The following is a 21,303-nucleotide window of genomic DNA, read 5'->3' as shown; positions in this document are numbered from 1 at the left end:
ATGCCAAAACTATAGTTTGTTAACAAGAAATTTGTGGAGTGGTTGAAAAACAAGTTTTAATGACTCCAACCTAAGTGTATGTAACTTCAGACTTTAACTGTACTGTATGTATGTATGTATGTATGTATGTATGTATGTATGTATGTATGTATGTATGTATGTGTGTGTATTTATGTATATATGTATGTATGTATATGGATATATATATATTTACCCCCCAAAATATATGGGGGATTGGAAATGATGCAGACAATTACATTGATGGAAGCAACAATCAATCCGCAATATTAAAGTTGGTCCAGCCCCTAAGAAAAAAATAATAAGAAAAAAATAAAGTGGTAGGGGTAGTCGTTGTTGGGGCTTATTCACACCCAAAATAAAGTCTCCCCCCACCCCCCAGTCCTCCTGCTCCTACCACCATCCCACCACCCGTCTCTCTCCCGGCCCAAGCTATATCAATCAATAGTTTGATGGAATGTTCCTGTCTGTCTCTCTACAGTGTGGTGGGGCCTGCCCTGACATTCCGTGTCCGGCCCAACAGCCAGAACCTGAGTGCTGAAGACGTGGCAGAGAAAGCCGGTAAGTGGACCTGTTACTGGGGTCAGACGGGGTCATATTGACCCAATGTCCCGCTGCTCTGTGTAAACCACCAAGACAATATCTACACACACACACACACACACACACACACACACACACACACACACACACACACACACACACACACACACACACACACACACACACACACACACACAACTTGGACAAAAAGTGAGATAGGGGTATAAAAGGGATTTTGAGCCACTCTGGTGTTTTTTATATATATAATAGCAAGAATAATACTTTTTTGCAAGATGGCAACTATTTGATTTTGTTTTATAATTGACTCAGTTGCAGAGAAGAACTTTCTGGAGTCCGAAACTGCTCTGAAGATCCTGCAGACAGGTGTCGGTGAGGTAAGAGCATGTTATGCTGCATTTAGTGTGTGTGTGTGCGAGAGACGGGGGTCTCTTTGCATTAGAATCTATTGGCATTCATCATCAATATTCTGTGCGTCCTTTTGTGCATTTTCACAGTCAAACTCTTTTCCCCGGCCTGAAATACCAAATGGCTAAAATCCTTTGATATGAAAAACGTATTTTGCGGTCGAACGAAACGTGCGCGCTCCCGAAAGACACAAGACTGTCTCTTTAATTCATATTGGTCACGCGCACCACACCTCTCTTGGTCGTCTCAAATCGTCCCTGGGCCTGAGCTAGTAGGTCACACTGCCGCCAAAATTCAATCAAATGATGCGCTATTCTCCACTTTATAAACGCATTATGGAAAGCAAGAGACCGATCTTCTTTTTTGTGCGCTATCAAAGTCAAGTCGTCTTTCTTTCACGGAAGGTGGATGTTGGGTGAGTGTCGCTTATATTTAGCCTACTAATAGGCTTTTGAATGGTAGATTTGTCTAGAGTTATTCGTTATTATGGGCCCAAGTCGCGAATTGTATTTCTTATAGGCCTAATTTGATTCTATAATAGTTATATTTAGTTCCACTTCAAATATGTCTACAATTTAGTTGCCATTTGTAAATTGCTTACGCATTAATGTTATCCGTTAGTTTAGACTTTTTCATCAGATTCTGCCGGCATAGCGCACGGACATCTACGAGATGCCCAGCCCGCGTGGTGTTTGTGGTATTGTCGCATGATTCGTTGTCAAAGATTATGATTTGGTTTATCTGGGTATTTAACCATAATGAAGATTTTAACAACATATTCAAGAACGTACAGCAAATAACACTTATTGAATTTAATCTGTTTGAGGACACGTCTATCAATATTATAACATTTTAAGGGAACCTATATCAGGTTACAGTAATTAGTGTTGGTGCACATTGTAACTTTATCTTGTTTGCATTTTGTATAATATCACGTTGGCAATCTCTCCTCTCTCTTGAATTATAGGAATACTGCAATAATGTCCGTTAGATCTGAAAGTCTGAAATTGTGCATTCACACACACATGTACCAGTGTGTGTAATCTTAGTTTAAAACCCTTTAATTCTAGTTGTCAATTCCATTTTTATTTTGTGGGGGAAAAAAGTTAGGCCTTATGTTGGCATCACTCACAATAGTGATGAATGAAGTTGTATATCGCTTTTGGCAACAACAAACTGAGTGAAGACACTTCCCATAGTGACAGAAGTCAATGTCTGCAGTAATGGAATGATCTGGAGTCTATCTACTGTATTCATCACGTTACTCCTCTATTGAATCACACTCTTGGTCTCTCTGTCTTCAATCTAAACTGCAATCTTTCGGTCTCTCTGTTGCCTTAAATCAATCAGTCTCTTCCTCCCTTCCCTCTCTTCTTCCCTCCCTCCCCTCCTACACCCATCCCTCTCTTCTTCCCTCCCTCCCCTCCTACACCCATCGCCCCCTTCCTCCGACTCTCCTACACCCAAACCTCACCCCTGCATCCCCTGATGTCAGTTAGGTAAATTCACCTCATGTCCGGAGAGAGATCTTAATACTCGTCTCCAGAAACGGGTCATTCGGTTCTTCCCCTTTCTGTTTTCTTCCCCTTTCCCCCTTTTCTCTCCCATCTCTCATCTTCGGGCCCCTTTAGACTATCAGACTATCATATTCGGGCCCCCCCAATGTCTGACTATAGAACCCCCCCCTACCCCAATGTCTCAGACTATAGCTCCACCCCCTTACCCCAATGTCTCAGACTATAGCTCCACCCCCTTACCCCAATGTCTCAGACTATAGCTCCACTCCCTTACCCCAATGTCTCAGACTATAGCTCCACCCCAATGTCTGACTATAGCTACACCCCCACCCCAATGTCTCAGACTATAGCACCTCCCCACCCCAATGTCTCAGACTATAGCTCCATCCCCCAACCCTCAAATCCTTCAGCACATTCCTGGGGCCTCTGAAGAGGAAAGAAAGGTCAGGAGGGCAGGAGAGGCAACCGTGGCAACCAGGGAGGAGAAGGAGAGATGAAAGAGAATAAATGATTGGGGGTCAGGCTGCAACAGTACTTGTGTTGCATTCAGTGGGGTACAATGTAGAAAAACGTTTCGCAACGTGAATATCTCTGTTCTGATTGGACGTTTCACTCTGTTTCAAAACATTTTCACCCTAATAAACACCACCCAGGTTTTCTCTCATCCACTTCCTCAATAATAATAACTTTGATCAATTCTTCTGTTGCGGGACATTAGTGGGGCTCTAAAGAACCAGAGTCTCATCCTTCCACTAATGGATAAACACTCTTTCAAAAATGATTTTATTGGCTCATCAGTGAGATATTCTGCTAAAAATGTTGTTTTCCTTCTCTCTTTCTGTCTCTGTCACCTCCCCTCTCGACAGAGAACTGATGGGCGGGGCTTACCTCAGGCCACCCGGGTCCGAGATGGCTCCCATTGGGTGTTCATGACCATGGTGGGCATGGCCTGTGTTGGCGGGATCCTGGTGGCGACAATGACCATCGTCTGCCTGCGTCGCCATACCAACCGCCTGGCGTCTGAGAAGCTAGGACTGGGGCCAGAGGGAGGCAGCGTTACACACCAGGAGTACCAGGTAGGTACACACACACACACACACATAGGTAAGTAGGCCCAGCCGTCAACTGACACCTCAGTCATGCAGGACCAAGTCAAGTGGGAGTACTGTAGACTATAGACAGACAGCACATTGCTCGATGAGATATGATTGACAAACCAATTTCCCCTCTGGGATCAATAAAGTATTTATCTTACATGGGTTTGTCCAGCCGCTATATCTTAGTTTTCTTATGTCTCCCTCTCTTCACCAATGTCAACACAGTGTAATACTCCCTAAAAAGACAACTCACAAACAGTCCAACATGAACACATTCACTCTTTAGTTTTCAAACTGTACAAGCATTCACTAGTCTGACACATGAGATGTATTGAAAGAGACCTGTGCATGCTGCAGACCCCAACTTCCCAGGGCTACCAGTGTGACTGTATCCACGGGACATTGATCCCTGATTCAGTAATACATTATGTCCATAGAAAGCCCATTGACTGTCATGGTCCCCTTCTCCTTCTGTCAGGACCTGTGTCGTCAGCACATGGGATCCAGGGGACTCTTCGAGCGTCAGGAGGGGGCAGGAGCTGCGGGGGGTGGTGGGGGTGCTAGTGGAGGAGGAGGAGGAGGTGGTGGAGGAGGAGGAGGAGGAGGAGGAATGGACACGTCTAGGGTGAGCAGTGTGTCGTCCCAGTTCAGCGACGCGCCCCAGCCCAGCGACGCGCCCCAGCCCAGCCCGAGCTCCCACAGCAGCACCTCTTCCTGGTGCGAGGAACCAGCGCAGACCAACATGGACATCTCCACCGGTCACATGATCCTGGTCAGTGTCACTCTGAACATTTACTCTATGCATTCATTAATTTATTCCTACTCCGCCTCAGATCTCTCTACCGCTGTTCTGACTAAACCTGGGTTCAAATAGTATTTGTTTTCCATCAAATACTTTTGCTGCTCTTGATCGAACTTGCCTAACTTTTTTTCTGCAGTGGAACCAATGGACTAGTCCCAAAAGTGTAAATCGTACCCACCTGGCACTGCAGGCAGGCTCAATCAAACCCTAAAAATATTTGAAATAAAACAAATACTATTTGAATCCAGGTCTGGTACTGACAATTAAATACACATTAACCATCAGACTCTAAAAGACAGATTCATCCAGTTGAAGTCATTGACAGAGGAAAAGTGTAGTGTATTATATAAGTAAGAGTCACCCTAGTACTGAGAGCCTCCTCTGTCCTCCTAACTCACAGGCTTACATGGAGGACCACCTGAAGAACAAGGACCGTCTGCTGAAGGAGTGGGAGGCCCTGTGTTCCTACCAGGCTGAACCCAGCACCATGTCTGTGGCGCAGAGTGACACCAACCTGAAGAAGAACCGCTGCCCTGACTCTGTGCCCTGTAAGTTCTTCTTCTTCCCCTCATCCTTCTTTCTTCTTCCCTCCTTTCTTCCACATCTCCTCATTGATTTAATTTCCCTTTGTATTTTCTTGGGTGATTTTTGTTGAACAGAAAGTGATAGCCTGGGTCCCAGAGCTGTTTGGGCTGTTTTGCTCCTTGTCAATCTCTCACCAAACATTTCATGTCAACAGATCTGAGACCAGGCTAGGAAAGTGGACGGACAGGAAAGTTAGGAGGAGATCTAGTCAAAATGACAGTGGGTCAGATTAAACGCACACAGACTGTATGCTGAGGGTGACCGGCGGCACCACCAGCTAGACCACCCAGGTGGCCTGGCCTCTATGATTCTAGGTTAAACCACCCAGGCGGCCTCCGTGATTCCAGGTTAAACCACCCAGGTGGCCTCTGTGATTCTTGGTTAAACCACCCAGGTGACCTCCATGATTCTAGGTTAAACCACCCAGGTGGCCTCCGTGATTCTTGGTTAAACCACCCAGGTGGCCTCCGTGATTCTTGGTTAAACCACCCAGGTGGCCTCCGTGATTCTTGGTTAAACCACCCAGGTGACCTCCATGATTCTAGGTTAAACCACCCAGGTGGCCTCCGTGATTCTTGGTTAAACCACCCAGGTGGCCTCCGTGATTCTTGGTTAAACCACCCAGGTGGCCTCCGTGATTCTTGGTTAAACCACCCAGGTGACCTCCATGATTCTAGGTTAAAACACCCAGGTGACCTCCATGATTCTAGGTTAAACCATTCAGGTGGCCTCCATGATTCTAGGTTTGTGCGTTGTGTCTTTGCTCTGCAGATGATCACTCCAGGGTGAAGATGAAGGCGGAGAACAACCCCTCCAGGACCGACTACATCAACGCCAGCACCATAGTAAGAAGTAATCCTGATCCCCGATGTCACCATGGTACCTGTCTAGTTAACTCAGATCCATCCCTGTGAGCAAAATTGGTTGAAAGACATCTTTTTAACGGCTTTGCAACCAAAAATATGTATTTTCAACGTCTTGTGCTCATAGGGATAGATCCCCACCCAAAGCCTTCTCTATATATCACTCTGATCTGTATTAGAAAATGGCCTCAGGGTAGAAGTGCTGATCTAGAATCCATATGATCTGTCATTATGATCTAAAAGACTGATCCTATATCAGGACTCCTACTCTGATACTCTTTTTTAATATGGCCCTGGTTTATATGGCCCTGTATGTTTATATGGCCCTAATATGGCCCTGTAGCCGTCTCCGACACCAACTCTCCGTTGATCAAATTGGAACACTAGTTGTGGAATCTCTCCCATTATGCTTCCCAAATGGTACTCTGTCCCCTACCCAGTGCACTACTTATGACCAGAGTGCTATGAGCCCTGTTCAAAAGAAGTGCACTATATAGGGTGCCATTTGGGAAGCAGATCCACTCACCCGCCCCGTAAATGCCACTGGTCAGTGAATGGAGCCGTCGCCACGGTGACTACCAGTGTCCATAGTGTCCTCTATTGTGGACACCAGGGGGTGACCCATGATGACCTTTCCCCTCTGTGACCCCTAGATCGAGCATGACCCCCGGATGCCAACGTACATCGCCACCCAAGGACCCCTGTCTCACACCATCTCTGACTTCTGGCAGGTCAGTCACTCCGGATGAGTATTCATATGTGTGTAATATGAATACAATTCAAATGCAAAACTTTATTGTCCCTTTAGGGAAATGCCAATTTGTTGCTGCTGCTGCTTTAATCTAAATGTTTTAAGAATGTACCTTAACTTGAACCATATGTGTACAAACATTTGTTCACATAAATCAACACTCAAAACACATGCCAATGTGATGATGAATGAAGATTACACTATGGACTGCATTATGATGTTATTGGTCTCCAAGCTCTATGTTTACATGTTCTAGTGTGTGTGTGTGTGTGTGATGGTGTTCCTCTATAGATGGTTTGGGAGAATGGCTGCACGGTGATAGTGATGATGACAGCCCTGGTTGAGGACGGAGAGAAACAGTGTGATCGCTACTGGCCTGACGAGGGATCCTCCCTCTACCACATCTATGAGGTGTGTGTGTTTGACTCGGTGTGTGTGTCTGTCTGTCCTGATCTGTAACAATAGTCTGTGTGTCCATCAGGTGAACCTGGTTTCGGAGCACATCTGGTGCAATGACTTCCTGGTTCGTAGTTTCTACCTGAAGAACGTCCAGACCCAGGAGACCCGCACACTCACCCAGTTCCACTTCCTCAGCTGGCCTGCCCAGGGCATCCCCACCTCCACACGCACCCTACTGGACTTCCGCAGGTACTGCATGGACATTGAACGCAGGGTTGTGTTTACTAGGCACGAATTGGGGGGAAAATGGACTGAAACGGAGTGACTACTGCTCATTTTCGTTTTCTGTTTGAAAAACACTTTAAAATATTGCATGCTATAATGAACACAACCCAGATTTACAGGACAACAGAATGTTTGAAATTCTGAGGTTTGGAAGGGATTTTATTATATGATACATCCTATGGTTTTGCCAGACCATGCTCCTACCTTGTTTGGTCTCAAATTCCTTTGTCACTCGTCACCAGTGTCAGTTTTACAGACCTTTCTCTGTCCACAACTCCTATATAATCCTCAATCCATTTTACTCATCTGATCCCTACTAGATGATGGGATGACCAAAACATATAAAACATATGTCGTTTCACTCATCCATCCTGCTCTTTCCTTTTACCCTCTCTGTCTCTCTGTCTCCCTCTGTCTGTCTTTCTGTCTCGCTCTGTCTCTGTCTCGCTCTGTCTCTCTGTGTGTGTTGTCTTTACTTAATTAGCCTTTCCCTTTCAATCCCTCCTCACATCTCTCCCTTGGACACTCCCTCTGTCCCTCCTCTTCTTTGCTCTCACACATCTATCTTGCGATGGAGGTCAGCGGGCTCATGATATTTTACATATCTGTCCGTGTCATCTTTGTGATTTGCAGCTAGTAGTCTGGGTCCAGTTGCATAGTCACAAAAATGATCATGGACAGGTGTGGCTGCAGCAGGAGGTCCATCGCCTAACCCCTTTGCTCCCTCGTCTCTCTCCCTTTTTTATACTCTCTCTGTCTACATTTCTCTCACCCTTTTGACTCTCCTCCTCATCACTATGCTGCGAACGCTCCTCTTTATCTAGAAGTTATTTTCATCCTATAATGATTGTTAAACTGGAGTGGAGCTTCAAACAGGGCTGTTTTCCTCCATATTGAATACACACTGACTGCTTGTTTAGAACCGCTAGGCTGCGTTCCAGTGTGACTATATTGCTGCCAGATCTCCTAATGCTTGCATAGGTCTTTAAAAAAAGATAAGCGAGCCACATCGTATGATTACGCAGTCTGATGCCCAACTGCACAGTCGGATGACGTGGCACGCAACCATTGGTTGATGCAATGCAACATCTGCAATGTAAATGGCCTGGAATGCAACTTTTACATTTTTTATTAATTAGGACACGGCTGTAATCGAGCTAGGATTTGTGTTGTTGTCCTCATTTTAGCTTATCTGACGTTTGTATGCCTTGCCATTGTCAAGCATGATCAATATATATGTTCTCTATCAGTGTTCACTATTAATTCAGTTTTCACTTATTTGATTTCCCTCTCTCTGCATCTCCACAGAAAGGTGAATAAGTGCTACAGAGGCAGATCTTGTCCGATCATTGTACACTGCAGGTAAACCAACGTTTGCAATACCACTTTTGTCCACATGGTGACAGAACCTTGCCATTCTCTTTCAGATGCTGCTTGGTTCAGGTGTTGTCGGAGAGAGTGGAAATGTAGCACTGATGTTCCACTATATTGACCCAGATGCTCCATTGGCCGCCCTAACAATGAAAATAAATGTCTTAAAAATGGAAGACAGTCGGGACGAGGCAAGACAGGTGGGACCCTTCTGACAGTGGCGGTTCTGGGGGGGGGGGGGGGGCAGTGCCCCTATGACAACAATTTTGGACCCCTTGTCGCCCCCCTAAATGTGGAGTATGAAATCATTTTTACATAACTAATTTTTGCTATCTTCTTCTTTTACATCCGTTATTAGACAGTGGCAACGATGATGATTGTGAACACGGTCTTTTGCCTGCTAATGGCTGCAATGCAGTGAAGAAAACGATGACAACAATAACGTCTAATGTAACTGGCCCCTCTAACAGTACAACTGGCCCCAGCTTGCCCCCCCCCCAGTTGAAATAGTCTAGAACCGCCACTGCCTTCTGACCCGTGTGGCTCAGTTGGTAGAGTGTGGGTCTTGCATCTCCAGGGTTACAAAAAAAGTATGCACTCACAGCTGTAAATCGGTCTGGATAATAGTGTCCGCTAAATGACTAACATGTAAAAATGTAATTCTAGCCAACGAACAACCGCAATGGTATTTGCTAGGTGGGATCCTTGAGACGTCCCTATCCCGTTGAATTGTAAACCGGTTAAAGATCCCGCATAGCACAGGCACAACTTCGATAAAAAGTTGGCTGGAGGTCACGTGTTCTACTTATATCAATACACGCGCAACAACCTAAGAATTACAAAACCTATATTCGATCAAATAAACCTCACGTAGCAAATAAACCATTACATTTTTTGTTAACCAAATTCGACATTCATTGACCGCCATACAAAAACTCCTTGCTTGGTGAGCGGGAAAAAAATGAAATAACGCCACCTGCTGGGGAGCAGAGATTTTGGGCCGAGTTATCCCTCTCACTTCGCCTCTTCCTCTCTTCCTCTTCCTCTATGACTAAATAATGCATGCTATATAGATTAGATTGGCGTTTATTGTCCAACAGGAGAGAATTCTTAGTAGAGCTTGCACATTACATACACAAAACACAGCAGGAAACAACCAGAGGGGGCTGGTGGGAGGAGCTATAGGAGGACGGGCTCATTGTAATGGCTAAAATGGAATCAATGGAATAGTACCAAACATATGGAAATAACGTGTTTGACTCCGTTCCATTGATTCCATTCCAGCCATTTACAATGAGCCCGTCCTCCTATAGCTCCTCCCACCAGCCTCCTCAGCAAACAACAGTTGTAAATTGATATGTTTATTGTTCAGTCAGTGGTTTGGTCTATTATTAATGTTAAGATGTTCATGTTTTCTTACACAGTGATGGTACAGGCCGGACTGGCACCTACATCCTGATTGACATGGTTCTGAACCGCATGGCCAAGGGTAAGCATATTAGACTGTCCATTTCCGGGTATGTAAATGTACATGTGACTTTGGTATAGGAGTGTTTTCTGCATGCATTTTTGGCTTAAAATTGAAGTTTTATTTCAGGAGTGAAGGAGATTGACATTGCTGCTACCCTGGAACACGTCCGTGACCAGAGACCAGGGATGGTGCGCACCAAGGTACTGTCAAAAACACAACCTTGTGTATGTACAGTATATCATCTATGGTGGATAAATTCCCAAACATGACATGCATTGCGTCATCAGACCATAACGCACATCTACAATTGAAGGTTGGACTATAACCTATCTATTCACTGTTCAATTTAAATCACATAATGATCATTTTCCCTACAGGAGCAGTTTGAGTTTGCCCTGACCGCTGTGGCAGAGGAGGTGAATGCCATCCTGAAAGCCCTGCCCCAGTGAAACCAACTTGATCCAGAACTGCCTACCTGCCTCCCCTTTTCTCTACAATATGGTGTAGATTGACCAAGCTGTTCTTTGTGCTTTCTCTCCTGTTTGAATGATGCCTTCGATTTCTTGCTATTCTCTTTGGTGGTGGTGGTGATGAGGAAGAGGGTGTTTCTGTCATCTTCTATACGTGTCCTCTGACAGAGTCCCCTTGTGAACGGGTTCCAGGTTATTGGGGTGAGCTGAGATGGCTTATTGTTCTCTCAAAGGTAGATAAAAATCATAATAATTTAACGTTTTACATCAAAGAACTATGTCCTTTTCAGAGAGTGTCATCACAAAGGTTTCGGCTCTGGTTGGTGATTGAGGATGGATGAGAGTCAAGAAGGGTTCCCAGCTGTCACTCTCCGATTCTCCCTGCTCCTCAGAGTGTATTTGTTTACAATTTACCCAAATCTCAAACCCTGCTCATTCACATTCCATGTTCTCGTGTTTTACTAACTCTCTGGGAAAAATGACTAACCCTTACTTCCCTCTTCTCTTCCTGTGCCATATAGATTGTTGTAAATGATTTGTTCAATTATTGTTGTTTACCTCAAGCAAACCAGAAAAAATAAACAAAAAATGTTAAAATATGAAAAATGCCTATTTTGTAACTTTGTGTGGTAACTAATAAACGTTGATGTGTGTGTTGCAAATGCCTAATATACTGAGTGCTGTTTTCTCTGATATTTTTTTTCGATGTTTACTTATTTATTGTGCAGGTTTTAATTTTATTTGGACATTCAAATCCTACCAATCACAATCGTTCAAGGGGTCAAATTGGTTTTCAAACATGCACGTGTCGTATGTGCCATGCAAACAGACTGACGTCTCCTATCACGAGGCTGGCCCCTGCCAACGAGAGCTAGTGTGAGGTAAGGTTTCATCCCAATATGCTGACAAAGTCATCCAATCCAAGTGTTATGAACATTAATAACGTTACAGTAATATACATGTGCTTTCAACCACGAAGTCCTTTTGATTCAATTTAAAATAATGTTTTGGCCAGCCATGAAGGCATATCGCGCGCCAGAGAGCCGTTAGCTAGAAGAGCTAGCTAACTTCAGGCATAGCATCCCCTTCATGCAGAAAGAATTAGCGAAAATGTGTACTTTTAAGATTGTCTCCTGGCGAATTTCATGGTAGTCGTATTCTCCTTTAGTGAAAAAAACAATGCAGCTCACTATTTTATTGCCCAGTCTAGTTTACGTTCGACTATAATCTGATAGCAAGAGGTGGGGAAACTAGCTTCGGCTCGGAAAACGGTTTTGAGCGGTCATCCAACTCGTAATTCCAAATCGGGCATCTTTCTTGAACTCTGTCCTGAAGATCACTGACGTCATGATTTGAACTCGTTTTTGTACCGAGATCCCAATGCCGCGTTAAAAACAACTAGGAACTCTGGAAAATACGAGGTCAAATCATGACGTCAGTTATATTTAGGGCGGCAAGTCGGAGCTCCAGAAAGAGTACCCAAGTTCGATTTTCCACAGTCGGAGCTCGTTTTTTTCCCTTGTTCCCAGTTGTTTTGAACGCCCTGACGTCGGATGTCAGAGAGTTCCCAGTTGTCATGAAAGCACTATTAGAAAATGTGTAGAGTGTATGTCATAAGGTAGATAATCACAGAAACCGCGAAAACAATGAGTTATTGTTTTCTCTTATATGCCTATACTTTAAGTCCTCTTATTGATACTGGGTTTGGTAGACAGCAATATTTTGACTTTGAGGGTCTAACAAAGTGGGATTTAACAGGATGCAGGATAACCATCACTTAAATCAACCATAGAAGGGAAAGGCTGTTTACATTTAGGCCCTAATGCATGTTTAATCTCTTCATTGCTAGCAAGGCAGTGAAGAGCTCAGTAAGAGGATTGGGTTGTTTTTCAAAGTGGAGATTGTTTACCAATGAAAGTGAATTCCATAAATTTCCAGCATACCGTATTATAACTTGAGTGCATTTTGATGCACAGGATCTGTACTATAGGATGCAGTAGCATAAGGTTGTATGGTCAGAAAACATCTGGAGGGAGAGCGAGAGGGTTAATGTTTGATCAAATCTGGTTCAGTAAACCTCTCTAAATGTCTGACTTGTAAGTTTTTCAGCTCCGTATAGCTTGGCCTACCACGTACTTTAGAAACTGCTCACTTTAAAATGTCCTACAGTTATATGATGGATCTTTTTCTCAGCTTGACACATCACCTCACGCCTCGATCGCCCCGACAGCGTCATTGTATTGGTTGGTACACCAGAAGTACATTCATTTCCAATGGAACACTGCGTTTGCCTTGCAGCATTGCGTTGCAAAGGCAGTTGCAGTGCCTTCTGTGTTGTGCATATGTTGAATTTATTGAACATATGCTTTAAACTGTATATGTAGACAGCTTGACAGAAATGGTAGCAGAAGGGGAATGTAGAACTTTTGTTGCACACATCCAGATGATGCTGCATATTATTTAGCAAAATTACGCTTTCGTTGTGATCAACGTGTCAGATATATCTGCTACTTCATGTTGACATACCAAGAGGTTTCATCCAATAAACACAAGACACTCATTTTATTTTCATATTTTATTTAAAATGGCTGATGTGAGAGAGGGAGGTTCTTCTTGTAGCTGGGTGGAATGGGCTTACTCTATGGAATGATTTCCAATATTAGTCCGTTAAACCCTTTTTGTTGTTTTTTTACTACTTGCACTATCCGGGACAGGTAGACTATATTAATGGAACATCAGCAGATCAGGAGTTACACCCTTTAGTACTCCTCTCCTTCTTCATCTTCTCCGATGCTGTCAGTACCCACCTCTTCATAATCCTTCTCCAGGGCTGCCATGTCTTCTCTGGCCTCTGAGAACTCTCCCTCCTCCATGCCCTCTCCCACATACCAGTGCACAAAGGCTCTCTTGGCGTACATCAGGTCAAACTTGTGGTCAAGTCTTGCCCAGGCCTCAGCGATGGCGGTGGTGTTGCTCAGCATGCACACAGCTCTCTGGACCTTGGCCAGATCTCCTCCAGGGACCACTGTGGGTGGCTGGTAGTTGATACCGACCTTGAAGCCAGTGGGACACCAGTCCACAAACTGGATTGTGCGCTTGGTCTTGATAGTGGCAATGGCAGAGTTGACATCTTTGGGCACAACGTCACCACGGTAGAGCAGGCAGCAGGCCATGTACTTGCCGTGACGTGGGTCACATTTCACCATCTGATTGGCTGGCTCAAAGCAGGCGTTGGTGATGTCAGCAACAGACAGCTGCTCATGGTAGGCCTTCTCAGCAGAGATGACTGGAGCATAGGTGGCCAGAGGGAAGTGGATACGGGGGTAGGGCACCAAGTTGGTCTGGAACTCTGTCAGGTCCACATTGAGAGCTCCATCAAAGCGCAGGGAGGCGGTGATGGAGGAGACGATCTGACCAATCAGCCTGTTGAGGTTGGTGTAGGTGGGGCGCTCAATGTCCAGGTTCCTGCGGCAGATATCATAGATGGCCTCATTGTCCACCATGAAGGCACAGTCCGAGTGCTCAAGGGTGGTGTGGGTAGTCAGGATGGAGTTGTAAGGCTCCACCACAGCCGTAGAAACTTGGGGAGCAGGGTAAACAGCAAATTCAAGCTTGGACTTCTTCCCATAGTCGACAGAGAGACGTTCCATCAACAGGGAGGTGAACCCAGAGCCGGTTCCTCCTCCAAAGCTGTGGAAGATCAGGAAGCCCTGGAGCCCAGTGCACTGGTCAGCCTGAAAGAAACAAAGGGAAGAAAATTGTATTATTACCCTTCATTGAAATGTATACCTTTTGGTTTCAGTACAAGGTCTAGCAAAGAAATGGATCTTACCAGTTTGCGAGTCCTATCGAGTACCAGGTCGATGATCTCCTTGCCAATGGTGTAGTGACCACGGGCATAGTTGTTGGCAGCATCCTCCTTGCCTGTGATAAGCTGCTCGGGGTGGAACAGCTGGCGGTAGGTACCTGTGCGTACTTCATCTGTGTAATGACAGAATGAAAGCCAGTTAGAATCAAAGTACAGATACTGTCCGAAAAAGAAAGAAAGAAAAATATATATATTACTGGGTATGTTTTACATTTTGTGATTTGAGGATAGGTTCATTACCGATGACTGTTGGCTCCAGGTCCACAAAGACTGCACGAGGAACGTGTTTGCCAGCCCCAGTCTCACTGAAGAAGGTGTTGAACGAGTCATCTCCCCCTCCGATTGTCTTATCACTGGGCATCTGTCCATCAGGCTGGATCCCATGCTCAAGGCAGTACAATTCCCAGCATGCATTGCCCATCTGGGCTCCGGCCTGGCCGACATGCATAGAAATACACTCACGCTGCAGAGAAACAGAGATGTCAACTTATGGCCTTCATGAAGCTCAACGTCAAGAAAACGTCATCCCTCAACTGATGAATGCTCATGGATATCCTATCTGTTATTCAATCAAACACAAAAGACAAATGTTGACACTACAATTCATGAATGGCTCTAGGTATAGGCCAAACTGTTTGTGGCCAAGAAACCGCTTATACCTCCACCAACTCTGAAGAGCTCCGTTGGATGAATAAGAGCAAGTGTTATTCATGGAACTGGCTGTGGAAGAACATCTGAAAATGATCCATACAATGAAATCAGCCCTGACATCTGTGAATCCTATTCATGATGAAGGTAGGGCCTTCTATTTCTGGTCCTTTCCTTTGTTTTCCGTTTTAGATTCCTGGCTGCAGACTGGTCACATGCATATAGCCCACAGTTTCCAATGATACTCTCTCTCACTGTCCCAGTCTAGATATCTGAATCGATCATAGGCCAGGGATTCAATGTCATTGCTGCTTGGCAACAAGCACCATCCTTACCAACTGCAAATCAGTAGTCCTATTGTTAGGATACAAATTATTATGAATCAATAGTGAGAGTAGTCATTTTACTGTGTCTAACACTTGTCCCATCTTTAAATCTTATATTACCCCAACGACAGCTGGTTAAAGGGTGGGGTTGCTCCTCCGTAGGCTGTGAAGCTTTGGGCAGCTGAATGCTGAGTCATATGCAGGCTATTACTGCAGCCCCACAGTGACTGAGCTGTGTGAACCCCAATTATTGGTACCGTGATTGTCTTCCCAAAAAAACATTTATTTACAGGAAGATTGACCATGATGATTGCAATTTGTTCCATTCATTATAATGGGGGGATCCTGTTTTCTGCTAACAATGTCTGTAGTGCTGCGGTCGGTCTTGAACTAACCCTGTCTTCAATGAGAGGGGGCAGTCGTTCTCCAATGAAACCAGCAGTGCAGTTATGAACTCCCAGTGCTACAGAGGAAAAATCCATAGCCCGGCAGGCCACTCCCCACTCAGCCCTCAGTGCCAAAGCGCGCTGCTTTGTGTAACGCACAGACAGGATATCTGATTGTGTCCTCTAGAACCATACTCAAACTTTTTTTCCCGTCATAACTGCTCAACCCAGATACAAAAATCCCCTCCCCTGTTATTACTCAAGAATGAAAGTACAAAAAAATAGCATTTAGCCAAAACAAATGTTCAAGTAAACAATTTTGTAAATACCTCTCCACCCAAACAAATGGAATAATTGTTCTTGAAAATTCATTTCTACGTCAAATTGAGGCAAGTGCTTCTGACTGTAATGTGCTTTCCTCCCGCTGGTGGAGGAAACTGTGCCAGTTCTCTGGCGTCAGCCCCACATGCTCTGAGTCCCCTTCGTCACAGTGCTGAGTCCGTCTCCACTGCACCCAAACCCACAGCCTATCCAACAACGGCAGTGTGGCTTTTAATGCTATCTATAAGATAAAAAAAACTGTAACATTAGCCAATGATAGTGTATAGTTATCAAACACTAACAAACTAGAAATAAATATACCCCTATATATTTGACGTAAAATGTACAAATGTTCAAGGACATTTTTATTTCTCTCACTGTTTGTCTAAAATGTAGTTATTTATTTTTTTCAGAATCAACTGCAGTACTCAGCACTCACCATTTTGACAGATTTCTTTCCTTCGGCCGACGTTGAGGATTCGGAGAATGAAGGCTGTAATGGGGGAGGGGGCCACGGTGGGGGTTTTATACTGTCTGGTGGAGGAGGGGTGCAGGAAGCTGTATTATTTTCTCTTGGCGGGAGTGACTGTTAGCACAAAAAAAGGGGCGGCCCCTGCAAGCTGCTAATCTTTCTCAGGGACAGAGTCAGAGCTGTAGTTCTGCTTTCAAAGCACAGTCCACACTCCACACAAAAAGACTCTATAACCCAAAGGAATGCTCCTCGGGCAAAAAAGGTTGACAAGCAGATGTTACATAGTGGGATGACTAATATCTTTCATAATCACTATCACTAATATAATATTTAATGTAGAGAACAGGAAATGGAAGTTGGCTCTACTGGAAGGGAAAGAAACTACTCAAAGCACAGGGGAGGGGCTTGCAACTTTGCATATAAGTAACCTAAACCGAAAGTAATCTTTTTAAAGTAAGAAATATTTGTCACAATCCTAAATGTATTTTTTCAATCATGCTCAAGGGGCATTTATAAGTTATATTGGTAACACTTTCTTAAGAATCGATGTGTAGGCCTTTATCATTAATTTAAATGTTAGTAAATATTGGAGATGGCACCTTTTCAAGTACCCTGTTAACCTAGTTTTGTAGAGAACACAATTGTAGGTCAGCTTTACAAAGACTGAACTGCTATGGAAATAGCTATTTGTTTTTGGCTCCAACTAAACATTTGGAAGGCGAGCCTAGTTACATTTCAACTCAATCACATACACTGATTGTACAAAAAATTAGGAACACCTTCCTAATATTGTGGTGCACTCCACTTTTCATTCAGAACAGCCTCAATTCGTCCGGGCATGGACTCTACAAGGTGTCAAGTGTTCCACAGGGATGCTGGCCCATGTTGACTCCAATGTTTCCCACAGTTGTGTCAAGTTGGCTGAATGTCCTTTGGGTGGTGGACCATTCTTGATACACACGGGAAACTGTTGAGCATGAAAAACCGAGCAGATTTGCAGTTCTTGACACACACAAACCGGTGCGCCTGGCACCTACTACCATACCCCGCTCAAAGGTACTTAAATATTTTGTTTTGCCCATTCACCCTCTAAATGACACATACACAATCCATGTTTCAATTGTCTCAAGGCTTAAAAATCCTTCTCTCCTGCTCTTCACCTACACTGATTTTAAGTGGATTTAACAGGTGACCCCAATAAGGGATCATAGCGTTCACCTGGTCAGTCTGTCATGGAAAGAGCAGGTGTTCCTAATGTTTTGTACACTCAGTGTATTTTACTAGATTTTGATCAAACTTTGATGTGAGGTGTAACTTGTTAATAAATGTTGTGGGTGGATGAGTTATTTCATTGAACTTTAAATACTATTTTTAGTCAATTTTAGAACTAGACAAGATCGAAAAATGAAATGTAAAATACCGTTTGTAGCTTCCCTACCTAGTTTGCGAGAATTTATTGAATGACCGTTAATGTTGTTCTAGTAACTTATTGAAGCCACTCATGGTGAAGAATTTTGTAGCATAGGGCTGTGATGAATAGTCTCTGTTTGATTGATCGTCAGCCTCTGGATTTCTAGCCTAGTGTAAGAGTAGCCCTACTTTTTTAATACAAGTCGCATTCATATGGTGATGAGTGAATGGAGAACAATGCTGATTATCATTCACACTGTAAGACAATGGTGTTTATTGAAGACATGGCTTGTGCAATTCAAAACATGCAAATTATGAAGGGGAGAGAGAGAGAGATGCGGTCCTGAATGGATTGTTTGCACATTTGCAAGCTATCAAGCTGGTGTTGCTCAGCATGCACACAGCTCTCTGGACCTTGGCCAGATCTCCTCCAGGGACCACTGTGGGTGGCTGGTAGTTGATACCGACCTTGAAGCCAGTGGGACACCAGTCCACAAACTGGATGGTGCGCTTGGTCTTGATTGCGGCGATGGCAGAGTTTTGGACACAACATCACCACGGTAGTCCAGGCAGCAGGCCATGTACTTGATGTGACGTGGGTCACATTTCACCATCTGATTGGCTGGCTCAAAGCAGGCGTTGGTGATGTCAGCCACTAAAAGCATCTCGTGATAGGCCTTTTCAGCAGAGATGACTGGAGCATAGGTAGCCAGAGGGAAGTGGATAGGGCACCAAGTTGGTCTGGAACTCTGTCAGATCCACCACAGCAGTAGAAACTTGGGGAGCAGGATAAATAGCAAATTCAAGCTTGGACTTCTTCCCATAGTTGACAGAGACGTTCCATCAGCAGGGAGGTGAACCCAAACCGGTGCCTCCTCCAAAGCTGTGGAAGATCAGGAAGCCCTGGAGCCCAGTGCCTTGGTCAGCCTGAAAGAACCACAGAGGAATGTGTCACAAACCATATATTTTTTATATCAAAGATAGAAGGTACATCCACCTAGAAAGATGACTAGGTTGGGTCTTACCAGTTTGCGAGTCCTATCGAGTACCAGTTCGATGATCTCCTTACCAGTGGTGTAGTGACCACGGGCATAGTTGTTGGCAGCATCCTCCATGCCTGTGATCAGCTGCTCAGGGTGGAACAGCTGGCGGTGGATACCTGTGCGTACTTCATCTATTGGGAGACAACAATACGTTTATAAAACTATTGACGTATGCTTTTTGTCAAATTCCATCAGCTGTTAATAAAAGCCTCCTGTTTACCAATGACAGTTGGCTGCAAGTCTACAAAGACTGCACGGGGAACATGTTTGCCATCCCCAGTCTCACTGAAGAAGGTGTTGAAGGAGTCGTCACCCCCCCCCCCCCCCACTTGGCATCCGTCCATCCAGCTGGATCCCATGCTCTAGGCAATAGAGCTCCCAGCATACATTTCCAATTGGAGCCCCAGCTTGGCCAATGTGTACAGAGATACATTCACCCTGGAGAGAGAGAAATTAATCACTCAAGTCACATGCAGAAGATGATTTTTTTGAGACAAGCTGTGGTGGAAACAGCTGAACTCTTGCTACACTAATTTGAGAAACTCGTTTCTGTTTCTTGATTGAATTATTTCAAATAAAGGTTGCTATGGCCTGGTGAGTTAAAAAAAATGATAAGTCTATAGTTAATTGCCTCCATGATGACAAACGTAACATGAAAATATTACTAAAATCATAATCTTTTATAAAATTAATATTTGTCTTTTAAATATTTTAACTTTTTAAATTGCAAGCATACCTTCGATTTTAGAAAACGCTCTCACCATGTTTCAGACTCTCTTGAAGCAGTTGCCTACTCGGGAATCTTTTATATTGTCATGTAAAGGCTCACGGAGCAACTTTTTAACTGTGCCTGATTGCTAGGCAACAACAGTGCATTGTTGTAGTAACTGGAGAACTCGGATAAGCTGATGCAATCTTTGATAACTGAAACGGGGACAAAGACAAATAATATTAATTGCTACCCTGAGTCTAGGATGGGTGAACAGTAACCTTGACCTGTCCAGTATTTGTGAAATAAGACCCATATGTATTACATTTATTTGCCTTGCCCCTCTCATATAGTAGTTACATTTCACAAGTAAAATGTAACCTGTTAAGTTATATGAAGGGAAAAAAAAGTTTTTTGCACTCTGAACAACGTCAGTTTCAAGATATTTTGTGATCCTGTTTCAATGGTTTTCACTCATTTAGTTTAGAGGACACTGTACACATTTACTGCTCAAACTCTTTCCAACTAAAGAGGATCCATTTTGTAAAGGTCATGTTGCCCCGAGGAAAGAAAATGGATACCTCCCCATGGTGACCTGAATAGGCTGTTGTTACAGGAGATCATTATGGTCACCATAGTAGTAGAGATTCATTTACAATGCAAATGTCCTCAGGTGAGCGGGCGCCTAGGGAAAACCTCAGCGTCTGTCTTCCGTAAAGCAGGTGTCATTTGAGAGCTCTGTCTATAGTCCTATTGTCTATAACAGAATGTGAACAGCTGGCTTCACACAAGTTGTTCTTTTTGAAACCAAGTGCTTTTGTTCTTAGTTTATCTGGTGTGTGTGTGTGGTCAGAAGTCTTCATTGTTTGCCAGGGAAGCAGTCTTTCCTTTCAAAGGATCGGCTAACTATATGTAATATTTATAAAAATGCTTGTCTATTAAAAGAGCATATTATATATCAACTAGATAGTTTATTCTTGCCATCAATATTGTGTAGTTTTACAATTCATGCTGTCAAATTCACAGCTCTAAGGCATTACCGCAGCAATGTATAACCACAGATACTGTAGCCATAGCTGAATTTTCATCAATGAGTATCTAAGGAGATACTGTAGTTCTCATTTGGTTGTCTTAGTTACCAATCATTTTTTTTTCTTTTTTCTCAGGAGTCAGTGTTTTACAGCTGTGTGTCAGCTGAGCTTGGCGCTTTGTTTCATAAGAAATAGAGACCTGAGAGTTGGATGGCTTCAGTGTGAGCTGACTACGTATCACCAAAGTGGTGTGTTTACAGTACTCAACAGCGTTAACCAAACACTCTCCCACAGCTGGAGCAGGACGGGATGGAGAAGTTTAGCCGAAGTTCAGGAAAGACAGAGGACACCATTAATGCCAGTGTCTGGCGGTTGATGGTGCACTACCTCCTCAAATAGATCATTGTGTGATACAGTATGACTGACTTCCCTCAAGGCAGAACCTCTTACCACAACAACAGCTGTGGAATGAGACAGGGTAGAGGGTTTAT

The 21,303-nt window shown here is 44.0% G+C and overlaps 2 protein-coding genes and 1 pseudogene across 8 annotated transcripts in view; 1 reads left to right on the top strand and 2 right to left on the bottom strand.

The window, feature by feature from the left end:
* ptprnb (protein tyrosine phosphatase receptor type Nb) overlaps window positions 1-11,267 on the top strand; it is a 38,743-nt gene extending 27,476 nt beyond the window's left edge. For 5 of the 6 annotated variants that reach the window (XM_055908326.1, XM_055908327.1, XM_055908324.1 and 2 more), the window contains 13 exons: window positions 500-579; window positions 892-956; window positions 3,371-3,580; window positions 4,080-4,373; window positions 4,804-4,951; window positions 5,760-5,833; window positions 6,505-6,582; window positions 6,894-7,013; window positions 7,084-7,250; window positions 8,595-8,648; window positions 10,082-10,146; window positions 10,255-10,328; window positions 10,506-11,267. In XM_055908326.1, the coding sequence (XP_055764301.1) occupies window positions 500-579; window positions 892-956; window positions 3,371-3,580; window positions 4,080-4,373; window positions 4,804-4,951; window positions 5,760-5,833; window positions 6,505-6,582; window positions 6,894-7,013; window positions 7,084-7,250; window positions 8,595-8,648; window positions 10,082-10,146; window positions 10,255-10,328; window positions 10,506-10,577 (1,501 nt within the window). In that variant the 3' untranslated portion in view covers window positions 10,578-11,267. The remainder of the gene's footprint in view (window positions 1-499; window positions 580-891; window positions 957-3,370; window positions 3,581-4,079; window positions 4,374-4,803; window positions 4,952-5,759; window positions 5,834-6,504; window positions 6,583-6,893; window positions 7,014-7,083; window positions 7,251-8,594; window positions 8,649-10,081; window positions 10,147-10,254; window positions 10,329-10,505) is intronic. The other variant, XR_008757194.1, reaches the window with a different exon arrangement.
* Window positions 11,268-13,158: 1,891 nt separating this feature from the next.
* On the bottom strand, window positions 13,159-16,696 carry LOC129840440 (tubulin alpha chain-like). 2 transcript variants are annotated; one of them, XM_055908341.1, is made up of 5 exons: window positions 16,587-16,682; window positions 15,836-16,388; window positions 14,707-14,929; window positions 14,431-14,579; window positions 13,159-14,332 (listed from the first exon to the last, which is right to left on the bottom strand). In XM_055908341.1, the coding sequence occupies exons 2-5, from the start codon at window positions 15,920-15,922 to the stop codon at window positions 13,358-13,360; spliced, it is 1,434 nt and encodes a 477-aa protein (XP_055764316.1). In that variant the 5' UTR covers window positions 15,923-16,388; window positions 16,587-16,682; the 3' UTR covers window positions 13,159-13,357. The 2 variants fall into 2 exon arrangements, with proteins under 2 accessions (XP_055764316.1, XP_055764315.1); XM_055908340.1 differs by lacking the exon at window positions 15,836-16,388 and having other exon boundaries at window positions 16,587-16,696.
* Window positions 16,697-18,279: 1,583 nt separating this feature from the next.
* LOC129840446 (tubulin alpha chain-like) lies at window positions 18,280-21,271 on the bottom strand (annotated as a pseudogene).
* Between the last annotated feature and the right edge of the window lie 32 nt (window positions 21,272-21,303).

Source organism: Salvelinus fontinalis, chromosome 41, assembly GCF_029448725.1.
Source record: "Salvelinus fontinalis isolate EN_2023a chromosome 41, ASM2944872v1, whole genome shotgun sequence".
Taxonomy (NCBI): Eukaryota; Metazoa; Chordata; class Actinopteri; order Salmoniformes; family Salmonidae; genus Salvelinus; species Salvelinus fontinalis.
This window is presented reverse-complemented; position numbering and strand designations above follow the sequence as displayed.